Source organism: Pipistrellus kuhlii, unplaced genomic scaffold, assembly GCF_014108245.1.
Source record: "Pipistrellus kuhlii isolate mPipKuh1 unplaced genomic scaffold, mPipKuh1.p scaffold_m20_p_1, whole genome shotgun sequence".
NCBI lineage: Eukaryota > Metazoa > Chordata > Mammalia > Chiroptera > Vespertilionidae > Pipistrellus > Pipistrellus kuhlii.
In genome coordinates this window covers 158863995-158879813 of record NW_023425404.1, presented here as the reverse complement: position 1 = coordinate 158879813, position 15819 = coordinate 158863995, and the positions used below count along the sequence as shown (strand labels likewise).

At 35.6% G+C, this 15819-nt stretch overlaps 1 protein-coding gene across 1 annotated transcript; it reads right to left on the bottom strand.

The window, feature by feature from the left end:
- Positions 1 to 6380: 6380 nt before the first annotated feature.
- On the bottom strand, positions 6381 to 15532 carry JCHAIN (joining chain of multimeric IgA and IgM). The gene is made up of 4 exons (XM_036414591.2): positions 15377 to 15532; positions 12110 to 12236; positions 7996 to 8076; positions 6381 to 7374 (listed from the first exon to the last, which is right to left on the bottom strand). Exons 1-4 carry the CDS (start codon positions 15477 to 15479, stop codon positions 7170 to 7172), a joined length of 516 nt encoding a protein of 171 aa, XP_036270484.1. The 5' UTR covers positions 15480 to 15532; the 3' UTR covers positions 6381 to 7169.
- Between the last annotated feature and the right edge of the window lie 287 nt (positions 15533 to 15819).

Sequence of the window (15819 nt, the reverse complement as noted above, 5' to 3'; positions counted from 1 at the left end):
ATTCCATATTTAGCTTTCTATTTCTTTCCTTTCCACCTTTCTATCACTTCTTACATAGTAAGCTATCTTTAACCATCATTAGCCTTTACATCTACCTTTTCATTTTTGTCTCCCTCTCTTTCCCCCTTTTTTCTGTCTCCTAATACGTCACTTGTCAACCAGTCCCTTTCTTCTCTGACTCCTTTCTTCCCTTCAATTTATCGTTCTCCTTACACCATTTTCTTATCTTAAGACTACTCTCTAAACTCTATCCTACTTTTTTTCTTGGCCTAGCCTAAACATGTTTATAGAATATATTTCATAAATAGTAGATACTGACACCTACTTTCATTTTTTATATTCTTAGGGTCTTTCCAGGTAAACACAGCTCAGTCAAGGGAACACATTCAAGGAGAAGTATGGGGGGGGGGAAACAGGCTTGTTACCCAGAACAAGCAGCAGGGGGATAAGGCTTAGGGAAGTAGGTAGGGACAGACTGCCACTCTGTGACTGAGCACTTAGACAAAAAAGACTAGGACTTGGTATATCCCATCACCAACTCATCATCTGGGAAACACTGCCCTAAATCAAATAAAGGAAACACTCAACAGTGTTCTTTAATAGTACAGTATAAGTGGTTCTAGCCATGTGTGCTACTGGAAACATAGGCTTTTGTTGTTGTTAATCCTCACATGAGGATATTTTTTCCATTGTTTTCAGAGAGTGGAAGGGAGAAAGAGAGAGAGGGAGAGAGGAGAGAGACAGAGAGAGGCAGGGGATTGAGGAGAGAGAGAGAGAGAGAGAGAGAGAGAGAGAGAGAGAGAGAGAGAGAAGAAACAGAGAGAGACAGAGAAGAAAGATCAATGTGAGAATGTGAGAAAGGCCCTTGCTGTGCTGGTGGCTGTGTTGGACTATTGATGATTAACACATCAATTTGTTGCCTCCCACATGCACACTGACTAGGGTCAGGGATCAAATATGCAACCCAAATGTGTGCCCTTGACCAGGAATCAAACCCATAGCCCTTCAGTGTGTGGGTTGATGTACTAACTGCTGAGAACTATGGGCCAGGGCAACATAAAGATTTTCATTCTTCATATCCTACTAAAATTATTTGCAGTCACACTTTCTTCATATCTTGATTAAATAGTGTAAATTATTTTGTAAAGTAGACATTTTTACATTGCCTTGCTTAGAATACATCTAGATATTTTGTTTTTATTAATGGCATTTGGCCCACCATCTATATATTCTTTCCTAGAGAAAAAGAATTATTAGAATTACCTAGAAAGTTACCTTCTAACTCTAAGGAATTCTTAGGAGAAATTTCCTGGGAAAGATTTCTTTTAATTTTTTTTTTTCTTCTTCTTGGGTCATACTCCTTTTTTTGTTTTTGGTTTTAATTCTTTATTATTGAAAGTGTTACATATGTTTCCTTTATTCCTCCGTTGACCTCTCCCAACCCGCTCCTGCCCCCCAACACAGGCCCTCACCCCACTGTCTGTGTCCATTGGTTATGTTTATATACATGCATACACGTCTTTTGTTTGATCTCATACTGCCCCTCTCTCACCCTCCCTTGCCCTCTTTCTGAGGTCTGACCATCAGGATAGATTTCATGAGACCTCCAAAATTTGAGAAAATAGAGTGTTGAAAACTTCCTGAGGAAACGAATCTTATCCTTTGAGTCTTCTAACGTTCCTGGCTCAGTGTCTTTGGCACATAGTAGATAACCTATTAAAGCTCCCATGAAAATACCACAGTGTGCTTTTCCTGCGGGTTAAACCATTGGGGATGCTGAATGAGCCACCACACTCTGCAGCTTAATGTACTCAGCGACATTTGCATTATAGAATCTCAGGGTAACAGGGATCTTAGAGGTAGACTGTCTAGGCCATTTACTAGTTGCTTAAATCCACCCCCATCGCCAGTTTTATATTTGAATCACTCATTGCAAAATCATTAACTTATTCTAAATAAACTGTCTCTTAAGAATTAACCTCATCAAAATAAAATTACATTTTATGTTTCACTACTTTTTTCAAATGGTTTTTTAATCTAGATATGCATGCCTTTCATTGTAAAATACTCTTTCACTTCACTATTTCATCAAAACGTGTGGATCATACACTTGTTTTGGCAGATATGCTGACAATCTTCATCTATGAGTTACTGAAACAATTTATCATCTGAGACCTCTGTAATGTAAACAATGGGGATAATAACATCTATTAAATTTGAGACTATAGTGAGAAAATAAAAAGGGGAAATGTCCCTGTAGAAAATGACTCTTTGTCAGCACAGATATCCTTTTGCAAACCTGGATACCAGGCCTGAATTCCTTGCAGTAAAGGAATTATTCTGTGTGCTCTTGTTAAGTTATTGATAAAGCTTTTAAACTCAGCTCTAAAGTTAAGGTGCATGCAGTGGGATGGCAGGCTCCGAGGGGACCCCCTCCTGTCTCTAGCACTCCCAACCCACCGCCATTTCCCCATTTCTATGGCAAGTTCCTACATCTTGTGGCCATCACTTGCTGATTTTTAAATGGCTGGATATATCCTAGCCATATATTTATATGATAATGTAAATAAAAAAGAAAGACAATAACACCCAAGGATGGCAAATAGAAGATAATCCAGGAAGGCTAATATACCTGACTTGTAAGTGTTTCTGATTTACAGCCAGAAATGGACTTCTTTAAAGGGAAGTTGACCATTGATGCAGTTGTCTGGGGAAAATCTTGAAATTTTCCAATTTAAGCAGAAAGTGAAGTAGAATAATAAGTATAGGGTCTGCTGAAACCGGTTTGGCTCAGTGGATAGAGCGTCGGTCTGTAGACTGAAAGGTCCCAGGTTCGATTCCGGTCAAGAGCATGTACCTTGGTTGGGGGCACATCCCCAATAGGGGGTGTGCAAGAGGCAGCTGATCGATGTTTCTAACTCTCTATCCCTCTCTCTTCCTCTCCGTAAAAAATCAATAAAATATATATTTTTTTAAATAAATAAATAAGTGTAGGGTCCAGCCACCTCTGAACACTTAGTCTAGCAACCCTCATCATGAAGGTTCTTCCTCTGGCCTTTTGAATGCCCTGAACATATTTTACTTTAATCATTCACATCAGAGTCTTAACGTAATACTCCTTCAAATGAAATTCACAAGACATGACCTTTTTCTACTTTTATTGCTTGCTTTGACATATCCCTCTCTACTTAAGTAATGATCAGAAGGGCCCTAAAGAAGATTCACCTTGCCCTCAGGAAGCCAAACTTCATTTCTAAAAGTCAAAAAGGGAACCAAAAATGGTGGGTTCAAATCAACAATTGTGACCCTCCTTCACAAAACCTCAGAGGTTTCACTGTGACTCACACCAGCTGCCCATTAAAACTCAGAAAGCTGATGGGGATAGGTAATCGCCATTTCATAACGGAACCAAAACTTCTGGTCTGGTCCACCCATTCTTCTTTGCCTCTCACCCTGAGTCCTGCAACATCAGCCACTAGACCTTCATCTCTCACTTTGAAATCATGGCCAATAAGATTTAGAAACAGGGTTTAGCTGGTACCAAACAAAATTCCATTTGGCAGAGCAGAATTCTTCAAATGAAGGAGGAAGCTGAGTTGTAGTTTGACACATGTATGATTGTGAAATAGATGAAGCGGCTCTCAAAGCCCATCACTTCCCCAGTCACGGTATACCCTGTACTCAGTGTCCATTTCATCTGCCTAAGGACCCAGCGCCCTCTTTTCTTTGCTTCAACAGAAAATGGGCAGTCTTGGATTCAATTGCCACTTCTCCATACACTATCTGTAAAACCTACGAATATTACTTCATCTCTTTGCATCTCAGTTTCATCATTTGTAAAATGAAGATAGTACTTATTTCATAGGGCAGTTGAGGATTAAATGAAACATGATGAAAATGAATATGCATTGTACTTCACAAATCAACCACCAGGAGGAGACGGAAGCTTATAATGCTAATGGTTCTCACAGGATTCAAAGCAGCAGCTGGGAATTTTTTGAGAAATGTACTTGTTCCTGCTGTATCCCAGAACTACTTAATCATCATGGGAGTTGGGAAGGAGGGATCAGTTTCAATGAGTCCTCCAGATGAGTCTCATGCATGTTAAAGACTGAGAAACAGTAATCCAATAAGGTCACATTGTTTCATGATTTGTTGACTGGGTAGAGAGAAGAGCCAGAAGTCAATTAACACACAATGACAACTGCAATTTACAGAAGGTTGCTGAATGCTATACTAGCTGTAATAAGTGGTACACATAAATTATGGCATGTGTCCTTATTTTTACAAGCTATGAGAGAGTTATTTTTACTCCTATTTTTAATCAGATTGAATGAACTTGCCTTGGTGATTAGTAACTAAGTATAGAATCTGTATTCCACCAAGGCCATTCTACACAGCCACCCAAAGCCAAGACCTGGAAAGACCAGTAAAGGATAATTTTCCTATCCATAGTCTTAATGTGAATACTTGACTTGTGTCTACTGGTTTTCAAGGGCCTGACATAAAGGAACATTACTCTTATTGTTAATTACTCTAATTTTCTCCGGCTGATGCTGAGTGTGCTCACTTACTAGTGGGTAATAGCTAAGCACTATGCAGAAGAAAAACATTCTCACCACTAATACCCACTGATACCTGTCCTTTAAAAACAGCATCCATTTAACTCAAATTTTAAAAGGAGGACAAAAAAATCAGAAATAACTGACTTATAACAGATTAATAAATTGGTCACATTAACCTCAAAATGTCACAGAAACTTAAAGAAAATGTTATAGTGGGCAAAAAATGAATATCAGAGGGCTTCTATTGATATTTGTTGAGAGTATGGCAGTGACTGAGTTTTCATTGCCATTTAAGAGGCCAGTGAACCAGTCAAACAGTTAATTATGCACTGAGTTCATTTTCTCAATAACAACATAAAGGTAACCCAAAGATTCATTCTGAGGATAAAATTAGATGACATAGAGCCGTGGTCAGCAAACTGTGGCTCACAAGCCACATACAGCTCTTTGGCCCCTTGAGTGTGGCTCTTCCACAAAATACCACAGCCTGGGTGAGTCTATTTTGAAAAAGTGGCATTAGAAGAAGTTTAAGTTTAAAAAATGTGGCTCTCAAAAGAAATTTCAATTGTTGAACTATTGATATTTGGCTCTGTTGACTAATGAGTTTGCCCACCACTGACATAGAGGAATCACATGACAAGTGAATAATGTTCAGTATCAACATCATCATCATTAAATCAGATACCTCAAATTGGCTACTATGTTCATTCAGGTTCTACAGAAGCAGACTCCAAGATGAGATTTAAAGGTACAAGGTATTTATTAGAAAAAAACAACTGTGAAAGAAAATGGGGCAGGAGCCCAAGAAGCCTGAGAGAGCCATCAGATTCTGACTCAGGTCTAACCTGTGTGGAGGAAAGGAGGTGGGAAGGAAGATTGCATAGATAATATATAATGGAGGTGTGGTGCTAAGAAATTTTCAGTAAAGCTGATGGGAGTCCTCAAGTCAGTAACCCATCAGAGGAGTCCTGTGTCTCCCAGGCTTTGGTCTCTATTAGTATCGGTACCCTCTCAGTCAGCATTAGCTGGGAGCAGCCCATTACCTCATATACACACAGTGGTGGGTACCAGAGCCACTGGTCAAATACGCTCCCTGCAAAGAATCAAGAGGCTCCTTTCAGAGCTGCCTCCTCTCCGTTGCTTCCTTAGTGTTTCCTTGCTAAATTATTGACTAAAACAAGCTAACAGGAATGCCTTTATCTTTCTTCAGTAACTCTCATTTAAGAGCCACCAGCTACTCTAGGTTTGTATTGAATGAGTTAATACTTAAAACATTGATTGATGCTTACCTAATAGTGAATACTAAACCATTATTAATATGAGGATCTTTGAGTTTAACTGAACTTCTGAAAGAAGGTCACAGGATTATGTGTGAGGTGCTTTTCTAGCTGGCATTTAATGAGGCAATGTGGTCACAAAATCTTTTCCTATTAGGTAGGCAAAAAAAAAAAAAAAAAAAAAAAAAAAAAAAAAAAAAAAAAAAAAAACACAAGGCAAAGATGAGGAGACTGAGAGGAGCCTCTCCAGAAACTCTCCCCACAAAAGTTCTTATCACAAGAAACAGAATTGCTTGTAATTGTATGAAGTGAGAGATGTTAACTAATCTTAGGAACGCTATGTTTGTCGTGAGGGACCTTGCCTTTTTATTTAATTTTAGTTTTGTATCACATAGCTACCTCAGTAAATGTATGAAGTCAGTAATTAATGAATAATCACATCATACTTATAAACTATTCATAAGTAATCAATTATATTTAACTTACATACAACAAAGTTAACACAAACTTTTTTCCAATAAATTATTTCACACAGGTATATGCTTAAAAATCTATTTAATTGTTCAAACTATGCTAGAGAATACATATTGTGGAATACATATTTCATTAGATCCAGTTACAACATTGATGATTTCCAGTAGGAATTTCTTACACTACCGTGATTGTTTTTTTTTAATTTTATCGGAAAAAAAAATGTATCATATGCTACCAAATCTGTGTTATGTCAAAACAAATTTTTCAATTCTGCATTTAATTATGTCACTTTCAGCTCACTGATTTCATAAATATTACAGATCCAATTTTAATTATTTTTTAAATATTTCTAAAACATGTTTCCTAATCACGTTTTTAATGAAGAGTTATAATTGACTTGTGTTTGCATATCACTTTCCTCTATACGTTTTACTTTTTTTCAAAGAGAATAGCATGGAATGTGCAAAAGCTCTGGCTCTCCAAGGCAAAGCAAAAAATAAAATAAAAGAAACTACAAAAAACACCCATAAAATTTACTTCTGTATCCTGATTTTTAACCTTCAGTTTTGTTTTCTCTCCTTGTCTATTTTTTTAAATGTTAGAAATGACTTTATTAACATAGACCCTTTCAGGTGAGGGCAATAAGAGATTCAACACTTAGATGTGAAAATACAATATTTAAGAGTTGAGAAGTAATTAACTAATAAAAATAATGTGACTATTTTAATTACTTGGAGGCTAGAGCTTTACATTATCAAAATATTGTGGTTTCAAATTCTTTGGTAATAAATTTATTAACTTTCTGGATCAAAATGGAGAGCCTTTCAAGGTAAGCTGTGCAGTCAACAATGAATTAGTCAGGATAGCAGGACTCCGGGGTCAAGGCTGTTTCCACCATTACGGTCTTACCACCGTAGGAAAATGGGACCTTATTTGTATAGCACTTGTTTCTGTCATAGGCGTAGCAGGTTTCATTGTCTTCATCACAGATATTGCTCTGGGTGGCAGTAAACACTTGGTTTCCCAGCTCCACTTCTGTAGTATCACATTTTTTACAGCTGAAAAACAAATCTATGCATTAGGCAATCCCCATCAAATGTTGTATCCAAAATCAACCTGTTCTTTGCAGTGCTCTACAATGTTGAATGGTTTATGGGATTTATTTTCAACCTTTAATATAAAAATTAATTGAAAGTAAGTAATATGATTAATAATATACTATTGCTTTGCCTATACTGTGTAGCAATTTCTACTCTGTTAGATTAATTGACAATTATGTATTGGAATTAAATAAGTTATTTATGATGACAAAGAAGGAAGAATATTTTTAAAGAAATTGTTTGATACTGAATTCTGTAGTTTAAAAAACACAAACACCTACATGTTAATATGCCTGAAATCCAATAATTGAACTATTAAAACAAATCAGCCCTTCCTGTACTAATGGCAAGTATTTCTTTGTTAGAATAAACTTACAGCTAACTTTTATTTGCGATTACATTTTATCAATTTATGGTACCTAATAATTAGCATGGGAATTAATGTATTCAAAAATTAAAATTATATTGATAAATGTTTAGACCCAAAAATATTTTCTAAAACATTCTTACTAACAAGTTAATTTGTAAAGTTGTTAACTTGCATATATATGTATAGTAGTATGAAGGAAAATCTCTTACACGTCAGACAAATTGTACACAAATTTGGTTCTCAATGGCGAGGTGGGATCAGAGATATTCTCCCTGTTGTTAATAGGAACACTAAAAAAAGAGAAAAACAAGTCAAAATGATTAAACTAACAGATATTGCTATTTTTTGGTATTAGGTATATTGCTTGGGCAGTAATTTTCATTTGGGCATTTAGTGAATTTAGCACTCTAAAAGAGTCTATGCTGATGCTCATACTCAGATTTCACAGTAAGTTGCTATAATTTAAGCATTTCCCATTCAAAATAAACCTCACAACAACTCCTCTCTCAGTGATGTTTGCTCACTTGGCAAATCCGTTTTTCCCTTCATCAATGAGCTCAAGTTTTACCCTCTCTATGACCTCTATGATAACTTAGATCCCATCTCCACCCCTCAATAAACTCCTTCCTCTCCAGTCTTATTAAGCGCATCTATCTTTATTATAACAATCACCGAATCATAGTTGCTTGAGGCATAACTGCTTCCCTAGACTACATAGTTCCTTGATGCAAAAACAGTTATGTATTCCCAGTGCCTCACTACATGTGTAGTATGTGGAATATGTTCAATATTTGTAGATGGACAGCTATTATTATCCACAATTTTGAAATGCATAAATTATAAATTAGAGAGCTTAGCAACCTATCCAAGATCACACAACTACTAAGTAGTAAAGCTGTAGCTGGAATCCAAATCTCTTGATTTGGTGATTGCCATGAAAAATTAGATAATGCTAATCAACTAGTTCAGGTGATCTTCTCAACTTGTACATTTTTTTATCTATGTCATCATTCTCCTCACAAGCACTCATCTCTACCAAAAGATTAAAAAAAAAAAAAAAACCTGTGTTTTCTAACTCAGTGTTTAGCAATAATATTTATATAAATATCTAAGCAAAAACCTGGATAACATCCCTGAGTCCTCCCTTTCTGTCATGACCTATATTTAATCCCATGTCACAGTTCAATTGTGAAATCCATCCACTTGGTTCAGGACACTGCCTCTTTTCTCCTAGCAATGCCTTCCTTCAATCTTGACCCCTATAAGTGCATTGGCTACATTATTGTCAAAATGGCCTTTCTAAAATACAAGCCTAATTTCCTTCTCTGCTCAAAACAGAGTGTCTCGCCAAAACTGGTTTGGCTCAGTGGATAGAACATTGGCCTGCGAACTGAAAGATCCCAAGTTTGATTCCGGTCAAGGGCATGTGCCTTGATTGCGGCACATCCCAAGTGGGAGGTATACAAAAGGCAGTTGATCGATGGCTCTCTCTCATCGATGTTTCTGACTCTCTATCCCTGTCTCTTCCTCTCTGTAAAAAAATCAATAAAATATATTTTTTTTAAAAACAGCACCGAGTGTCTCCCAGAAATACCAGGGTATCATTAATGGCATGCCGTCACTCTCCAGCCTCATCTCTCGCCATGCCACCCTCTTTACACTACATGCCAGCTCTGAACAACAGCTGACAATCCCATAAACTTACCAGGCTTTTCTCATCATCATGTTTTAATAACAAAAACAAATTTACTAAGCACTTACAGTGTACCTGGTACTATGCTAAATATATTAAATGATGATCTCATGTACTCCTTATAGCAACTCTGATTCCTTTTCCTAGAATGATTCTTTCTCACTTATCAAGCCTGTCATTCCCCCAAACATTTACCCAATTAATTCCCATTCAGCCAGCTAGCAGCCATCATTCACTTCCACTACCTACTCCAAACATTCTTCCTGCTTCCACTGCCACTCTCCTCCAGCCCACAAGGATTGGATTGGGTGCCCTCTAACATCCTTTGGCTATTCCTGTCATCATAGCATTTACAATACTGTACTGTAATTGCCTTTTTACCTGTTTACAGTTCCCTACTTGACTGTAAGTTCTCCAACAGTCCCCAACTCCAATCCTCAGTGGCATTTAGTAGCACTCAATAAATATTTGTTGAATGAATGAAGAATGGATCTATTCTTTATTGGCTTGAAAGGTTCTAGTAATATGAGAAAGGGCTTTAAATATTGATAGGATATTGATAGGGAATAAACATGTATGAATGTCTGCTTTTGGTCAAACAGTGTTCTAGACACTTTTACATATTATCACATTTAATTCTCACAACCCTATAAAGTATATGTATACTAGTATATCTACATACATATACTGTATCCCTCTTCTACAGCTTAGGAAACAGGCTCAAATTAGTCAAGTAATTTACCCCAAAGTCATATTGCTAGGAAGTGATGGAGTTGGGATAATGACATGGCAATAATAATAGAACTTTTAGAAATGAGATCACAGAGCCATTAATACACATCAGGCAAAGTGGATGAAGTAACTGAATTATCTGAATTCAGGGGGGGAAAAATATAAAAAGAATGGTCATAGAAAAAAAAAAAGATGAGTTAAAGAATTATAGAGTGCCATTTTAAAAATCTGAAGATTTAAACATAAGATATACACTCCTCCTCTTCAATGAATGCCATCCATCCCTTCAAGTTGCATACTTCTCCAACTGTTCTCTCTCTAATAGGGAGCTGAGTGGTATAGAGTCTGAATGGTTTGATAAAACCTGCCAGAGGAAGTGATGTCTAAGCTAAGACATGCAGGTTGAGGAGAAGTTAACGAGGCTAAGAAGAGTGGGAGAAAGGGTTCTTCAAGCAAAGGAACAACATGCAAAAATAGAAGAGGAAGAAAGCAATGTGAGTGGGGAATAATAAGGGCACTACATTATTTCTGGATTTTCAAACATAAGGTGGAAAAAAGTGTCAATGGAAGAGCTTGAGAGTTATGCTCAGTGGTTAAGCCGAGGCATTTGTAATTCATCACAGTAACAATGTTGGGTAAACCAAGGTATTTTAAGCAGTTTAATAACAATCAGGGGAAAAGGAGACATATGTAAAATTTTAATCAATTTTTTAATTAGAAAAAAGTATAGTAACATAAAGATAATTGGCATGTAGTTTAGGTGGATTAATAAAAGCAAATACTTTTTGAAAGTTTGCCAGGAACTATTCATTCTCTAAAAATAATAGGTCTCAATTTACCTTTATAGTAGCTCCATAAGATATATACTATTTCCCCCTATTTAAAGATGAGCAAGTTGCCCTGGTCGGTTTGGCTCTGCGGATAGAGCATTGGCCTGTGGACTGCAGGGTTCCAGGTTTGGCTCCTGGTCAGGGCACATGCCTGGGTTGCAGGCTAGATCCTCAGTAGGGGGATGTGCAGGAGGCAGCCCATGATGACTCTGATCATTGATGTTTCTAACTCTCTCCCTCTCCCATCCTCTCTGAAATCAATAAAAACATATTTTTTTAAAAAAAAAAAAAAGATGAGCAAGTTGAAGTTTATAGAGTAGTTAAGTAACTTGTATACAAGAACACAACCAGTGACCCAACCAGAACTTTAAACAAAATTTTAAAAACATACTATTGGATATTACGTTGTTTCAGAAAGAGGTACCTAATTGTTAGGAAAGTATTCAAGGCAGAAGTGTTCACAAGGAAGGCTTTACTGATTGGATTCAATAGGAATCTCATTTATTAAATATTATTAGCATTTTGGCAAATTAAACGTCAAGACTCATAACTTATAACTTGGACTACATGTGAAGAGAAATGAATATCTGGAGTCCAATGGACAAGTGAAGACTAAATCACATTAGTCAATTTGATTAGTCTGCCTTCCTTTATCTCTATGCCGCCACTTGAGTACTATGTAAAATACTCTGTAGTTCAGATGTGGTATAAAATAAAGCTTTTAGTGTTATCTCAAGTTTCATTTTGAACTGATCAAGAGCAACTAAAAGTTCCGAAGCAAACAGAAATAACTCCATATACACAGGGCATATTGAGGACAAGATCTGAACCTTCAGTTATTATCATCTGATCCAGCTGACTGGTTTTAGATTGTGTGGGAACCTTGTTCCTGCTCCCAACTTGTACATAATTGACTCAGGTCCATTAACTATAATAGATTCAGTCTCATGTCCGGTGCTACATATCACAAAGAGGAGCAAGACATAGTTATTACCTTCAAACAATGACTGATATGACAGAGTATCTCTGCTTATAACATGAAGAAATGAAATATAAAATACCACATACATAATCCTGATGTTCCTCTCCACAATGTCTTCAGAAGGATCATCGGGAGAAGGGTAGACCCTAGAATTAACCTGGACACACTTGCATTTGTTGTTCGCAAGAACGGTCCCTTCATCTTCGTCTTGGGCTGGAAAGATACAAGATGTTAAGAAGAAATGGACCTGGGGGTGGGGGGGATGGTAAGGGCTGGGAGGAGGGAGATAGAAGGGGAGGAAATGGGAGATATCCATAATACTATCAACAATAAAAAATACATATTTTAAAAGAAGAAGAAGAAACAGGAATTAAAAACTACTGAACAACTTTGGTTTGAGTTAATCTTATTTCCTGCTGGGGGAAAAAAATCAGTTTTATGGTTGATCAATTTCAGTTTTCTCCATTTGTTCTCCTTCCAAATCTAAAATAGCTGAATAGAATCCCACAGCATAATGAAGGACACCCAATGTACTCCAAAAGGAATTTTCTTCTTCCCTTGGACCAGGCCAGAGACACCTAAGCATTCTGGTTTTAATCCAATGCATTAATAGAGCAGAGCTCTCTGAATGATGTAGCCTTGTAAACATGAGTAACAGATGCCAAAATAAAAGAGAAAACAAAAATCTAGACTGGATTTCTCTCAGATCAAAGCATTCCATTCAAAAATGAACAAAAATTAACATTAGCCTTTGTAAACCCAGTGTGAAATGCCACATCCTTCACTGAACTCCCCTTTATATACATAGCTTGTTACATTGCATTAGAGCGGAGCACAGATACATTTTCCCCAAAAATAACCTTACTTTACGATTTTTAAGTATTCTCCACTACAATCTTCTTAAACTTAATTATATTCTTTTTTTTTTGTAGTAACTATCAGGTTATTATGATATAAGATCCAATCAAATAAAATAACAGATGCTATATTAATATTTCTCATAAGAATTATTTTTAAAGTTATAGTATATATCGATATAAAATGTTACAAATTTGCAAAAACAATTCAGAAAATATTGATTAACTATATATTTAATTTAATGTGCCCAAATGCAAAAAAAATAATAAATGAATAAATTCACAGGTAACCATAAAAGCCTTAACTCTGAGTATCAACATTTATTGTCTAATCTAAATATTAGACAAAGAAGTCTGGTAAGTGTTGCAAAGAATAAATAAAGAAAATGTACTAATATATGGACTTGATCAGTTAACAGATATTTGAAGAGCTTTAATAGTGCTAATTAAATAAAAATGTTAAATATATTTTATTCCTATAATTTTAGGAATTTCCTCACATCAAGCCTCAATTGAAAAAAACAACAACACAAAAATTTAGCACATAAAGTTATAAAGTTTAAGTGATTAGGATAGATATCTCTGTTACTGGAAGCCTAATTATTCCAGAAATGATCTCACAGCTGAGAGGACCTAATTGCAGTATTTCAGTCTTGGTGATAATAATTATTACAAAAACATTTTAAGATCATTATTATCATACTTATAATCGTTTTAAATTTTTTATAATATTACTCATAACTTCTTAAATCTTCTGATAAAAGTCTGTATGGCACTGGAGAAGAAACGTTATGACGTCAATTTAAGATCATCATATAATTCTGCTTAACATTTTGAAGAGTAAGATGAATAAAATGATGTCCTTTTCCCTACCGCTGTATTCATGAAATGCTTTCTCAATAAAATACAATGAGCCAGAAATATCTGACCAAAAAAAATTAAATCAAATATGTGAGTTGACAATTAAATCTTAAGTAGTCTGTATTTTATTTATGGTATACAGTTTATTTTCTTACCTGAAACATAGGAAAAAACTAACATTTCTGTTGTTATATAAAAATATTAGGCAGCCTACATAACTACTAGAAAATGTACAAATACTTTCAATTCACCAAGACTTATATGATTCAACATTCTCTCTCACTGACAAGTAGCATTTTCCCTAACAAATCTATTATTAAGGATTGTGCCTTACTTTATTCGAAGAGCAACTGAGATATAGTAGGTGCTCAATAAATATTTGTTAAATTTAATTTAACTCAGTTCAAACAAATAATAAAATAGATTTAACAACACATACTACATAAGAACAAATTAATTTACTAAACGTTGATTCTCTTATACAGGAAAAATAAGATAGTAGTTAAGAGTATGGGTCAGCCAAAACTGATTTGGCTCAGTTGATAGAGCATCAGCCTGCAGACTGAAAGGTCCTGGATTCAATTCTGGTCAAGGGCATGTACCTTGGTTACGGGCACATCCCCAGTGGAGGGTGTGCAGGAGGCAGCTGATCAATGATTCTCTCTCATCGATGTTTCTAACTCTCTATCTCTCTCTCTTCCTCTCTGTAAAAAATCAATAAAATATTTTTTTTTTAAGAGTATGGGTCAGAGGGTCAGAGGGCCTGGGTTCTATCTACTACAATGTTTGCTGTGTGAGCTTAGGTAAGATATTTGGCCTCTCTTAATCTCAATGGGCTCGACTATATAAGAAATTACAATAACACCTATCCTGAAATGGTTGCTGTGAGAATGAAATGGAATGGTATATGTAAAGTAGTTATCATAATGCCTAGAACCTGATATGTGCTCAATCAATGACAGCTCATATGTGTATATGTATGGGCATATTTATAAATATGTATAGATACCTGTACTATACATGTTTTACTGCTATCTTTATATTATAAATATTAGAAGTTCATTATTTTTAATGCTAAATTAGTATGAAATATATTTAAAGGATTATTCTTAATTATATCATACTCAGTCTTGAAATAAGAATAAAGTTAGTTTTAGAAACAATTCAGCCAAATTATATCATACTAATCATGTGCTAATTATTAAAAACTGTACTTCGATATTCAGAATGTACTCCATTTTCTACAGTACTTTGAAGGGTAAATACATAAAATAACCAAAGTTTGGTGATCAAGTTATAGGCCCCATAAAACATTAAACATTGTTAATAAATCTGTAGGCCCAGACCCAGAAAAGTTATTTGAACTAGTATTAGTCTGTCTTGGAAAATAAAATTCCATTGGAGTCTATGTTGTATTTAAAGCAATTATTACTTCATATCCCTGAAACTAATTTAAGACACTTAAGAGAACTACTGCATAAAGATCACTGCCTATATAAAGATTAAGACATGTTAGAGAAAAGTAGCCAGCTAGTTGGCCAACCAAAGCTCAAGCATTAATGTTTAGATCTGAAGAACAGATCTGTGCTACATTTTTTCCCTTTTATCTGGGTTTATTTTCAAAATATCACATACCTGTCACAAGAACAGCCTTAACAAAAATGGCCAGGACTCCCCAGAAAAGCAAATGCTTCTTCATCTTGCCTTCACTTCTTTTGAAAACTGGAGATAAAACCATCAGGGTTAAGGTGTGTGCGCTATAAGGAGTGTGCAAATGATGTTGCTTCTGCTTTCTTAAAATAACGCTCCAGGTTAACAAACTAAAGCCAATCACAACTGCGGCTAAAGTCTGAAATTTTCATGCTGCACTGCAAAGAAATGTATGGCTTAGATTTATCTGTTTTCTTCCAAAGCATTGCCCAAAAGTCATCTTGATGCAATCACTTTTTATTTTACATTTACTCTAATTAATGCAGAAGACTAATAATAATTTCAAAGAGTCCATTAAAGTTAAGTAGGGGTGTTTAACGTTATTCCCTAGACAAAAAAGTTTTCAAGTATATATGATATTTGTTGGG

Excerpts from the sequence above, each read along its gene's own strand:
- JCHAIN (XM_036414591.2), bottom strand. The coding sequence starts at position 15,479 with ATGGTTTTATCTCCAGTTTTCAAAAGAAGTGAAGGCAAGATGAAGAAG. Across the intron at positions 12,237-15,376 it reads TAAGGCTGTTCTTGTGACAG|CCCAAGACGAAGATGAAGGG; the intron begins GTATGTGATATT and ends GTATCTTTCCAG. Across the intron at positions 7,375-7,995 it reads GTGTACAATTTGTCTGACGT|CTGTAAAAAATGTGATACTA; the intron begins GTAAGAGATTTT and ends TTTGTTTTTCAG.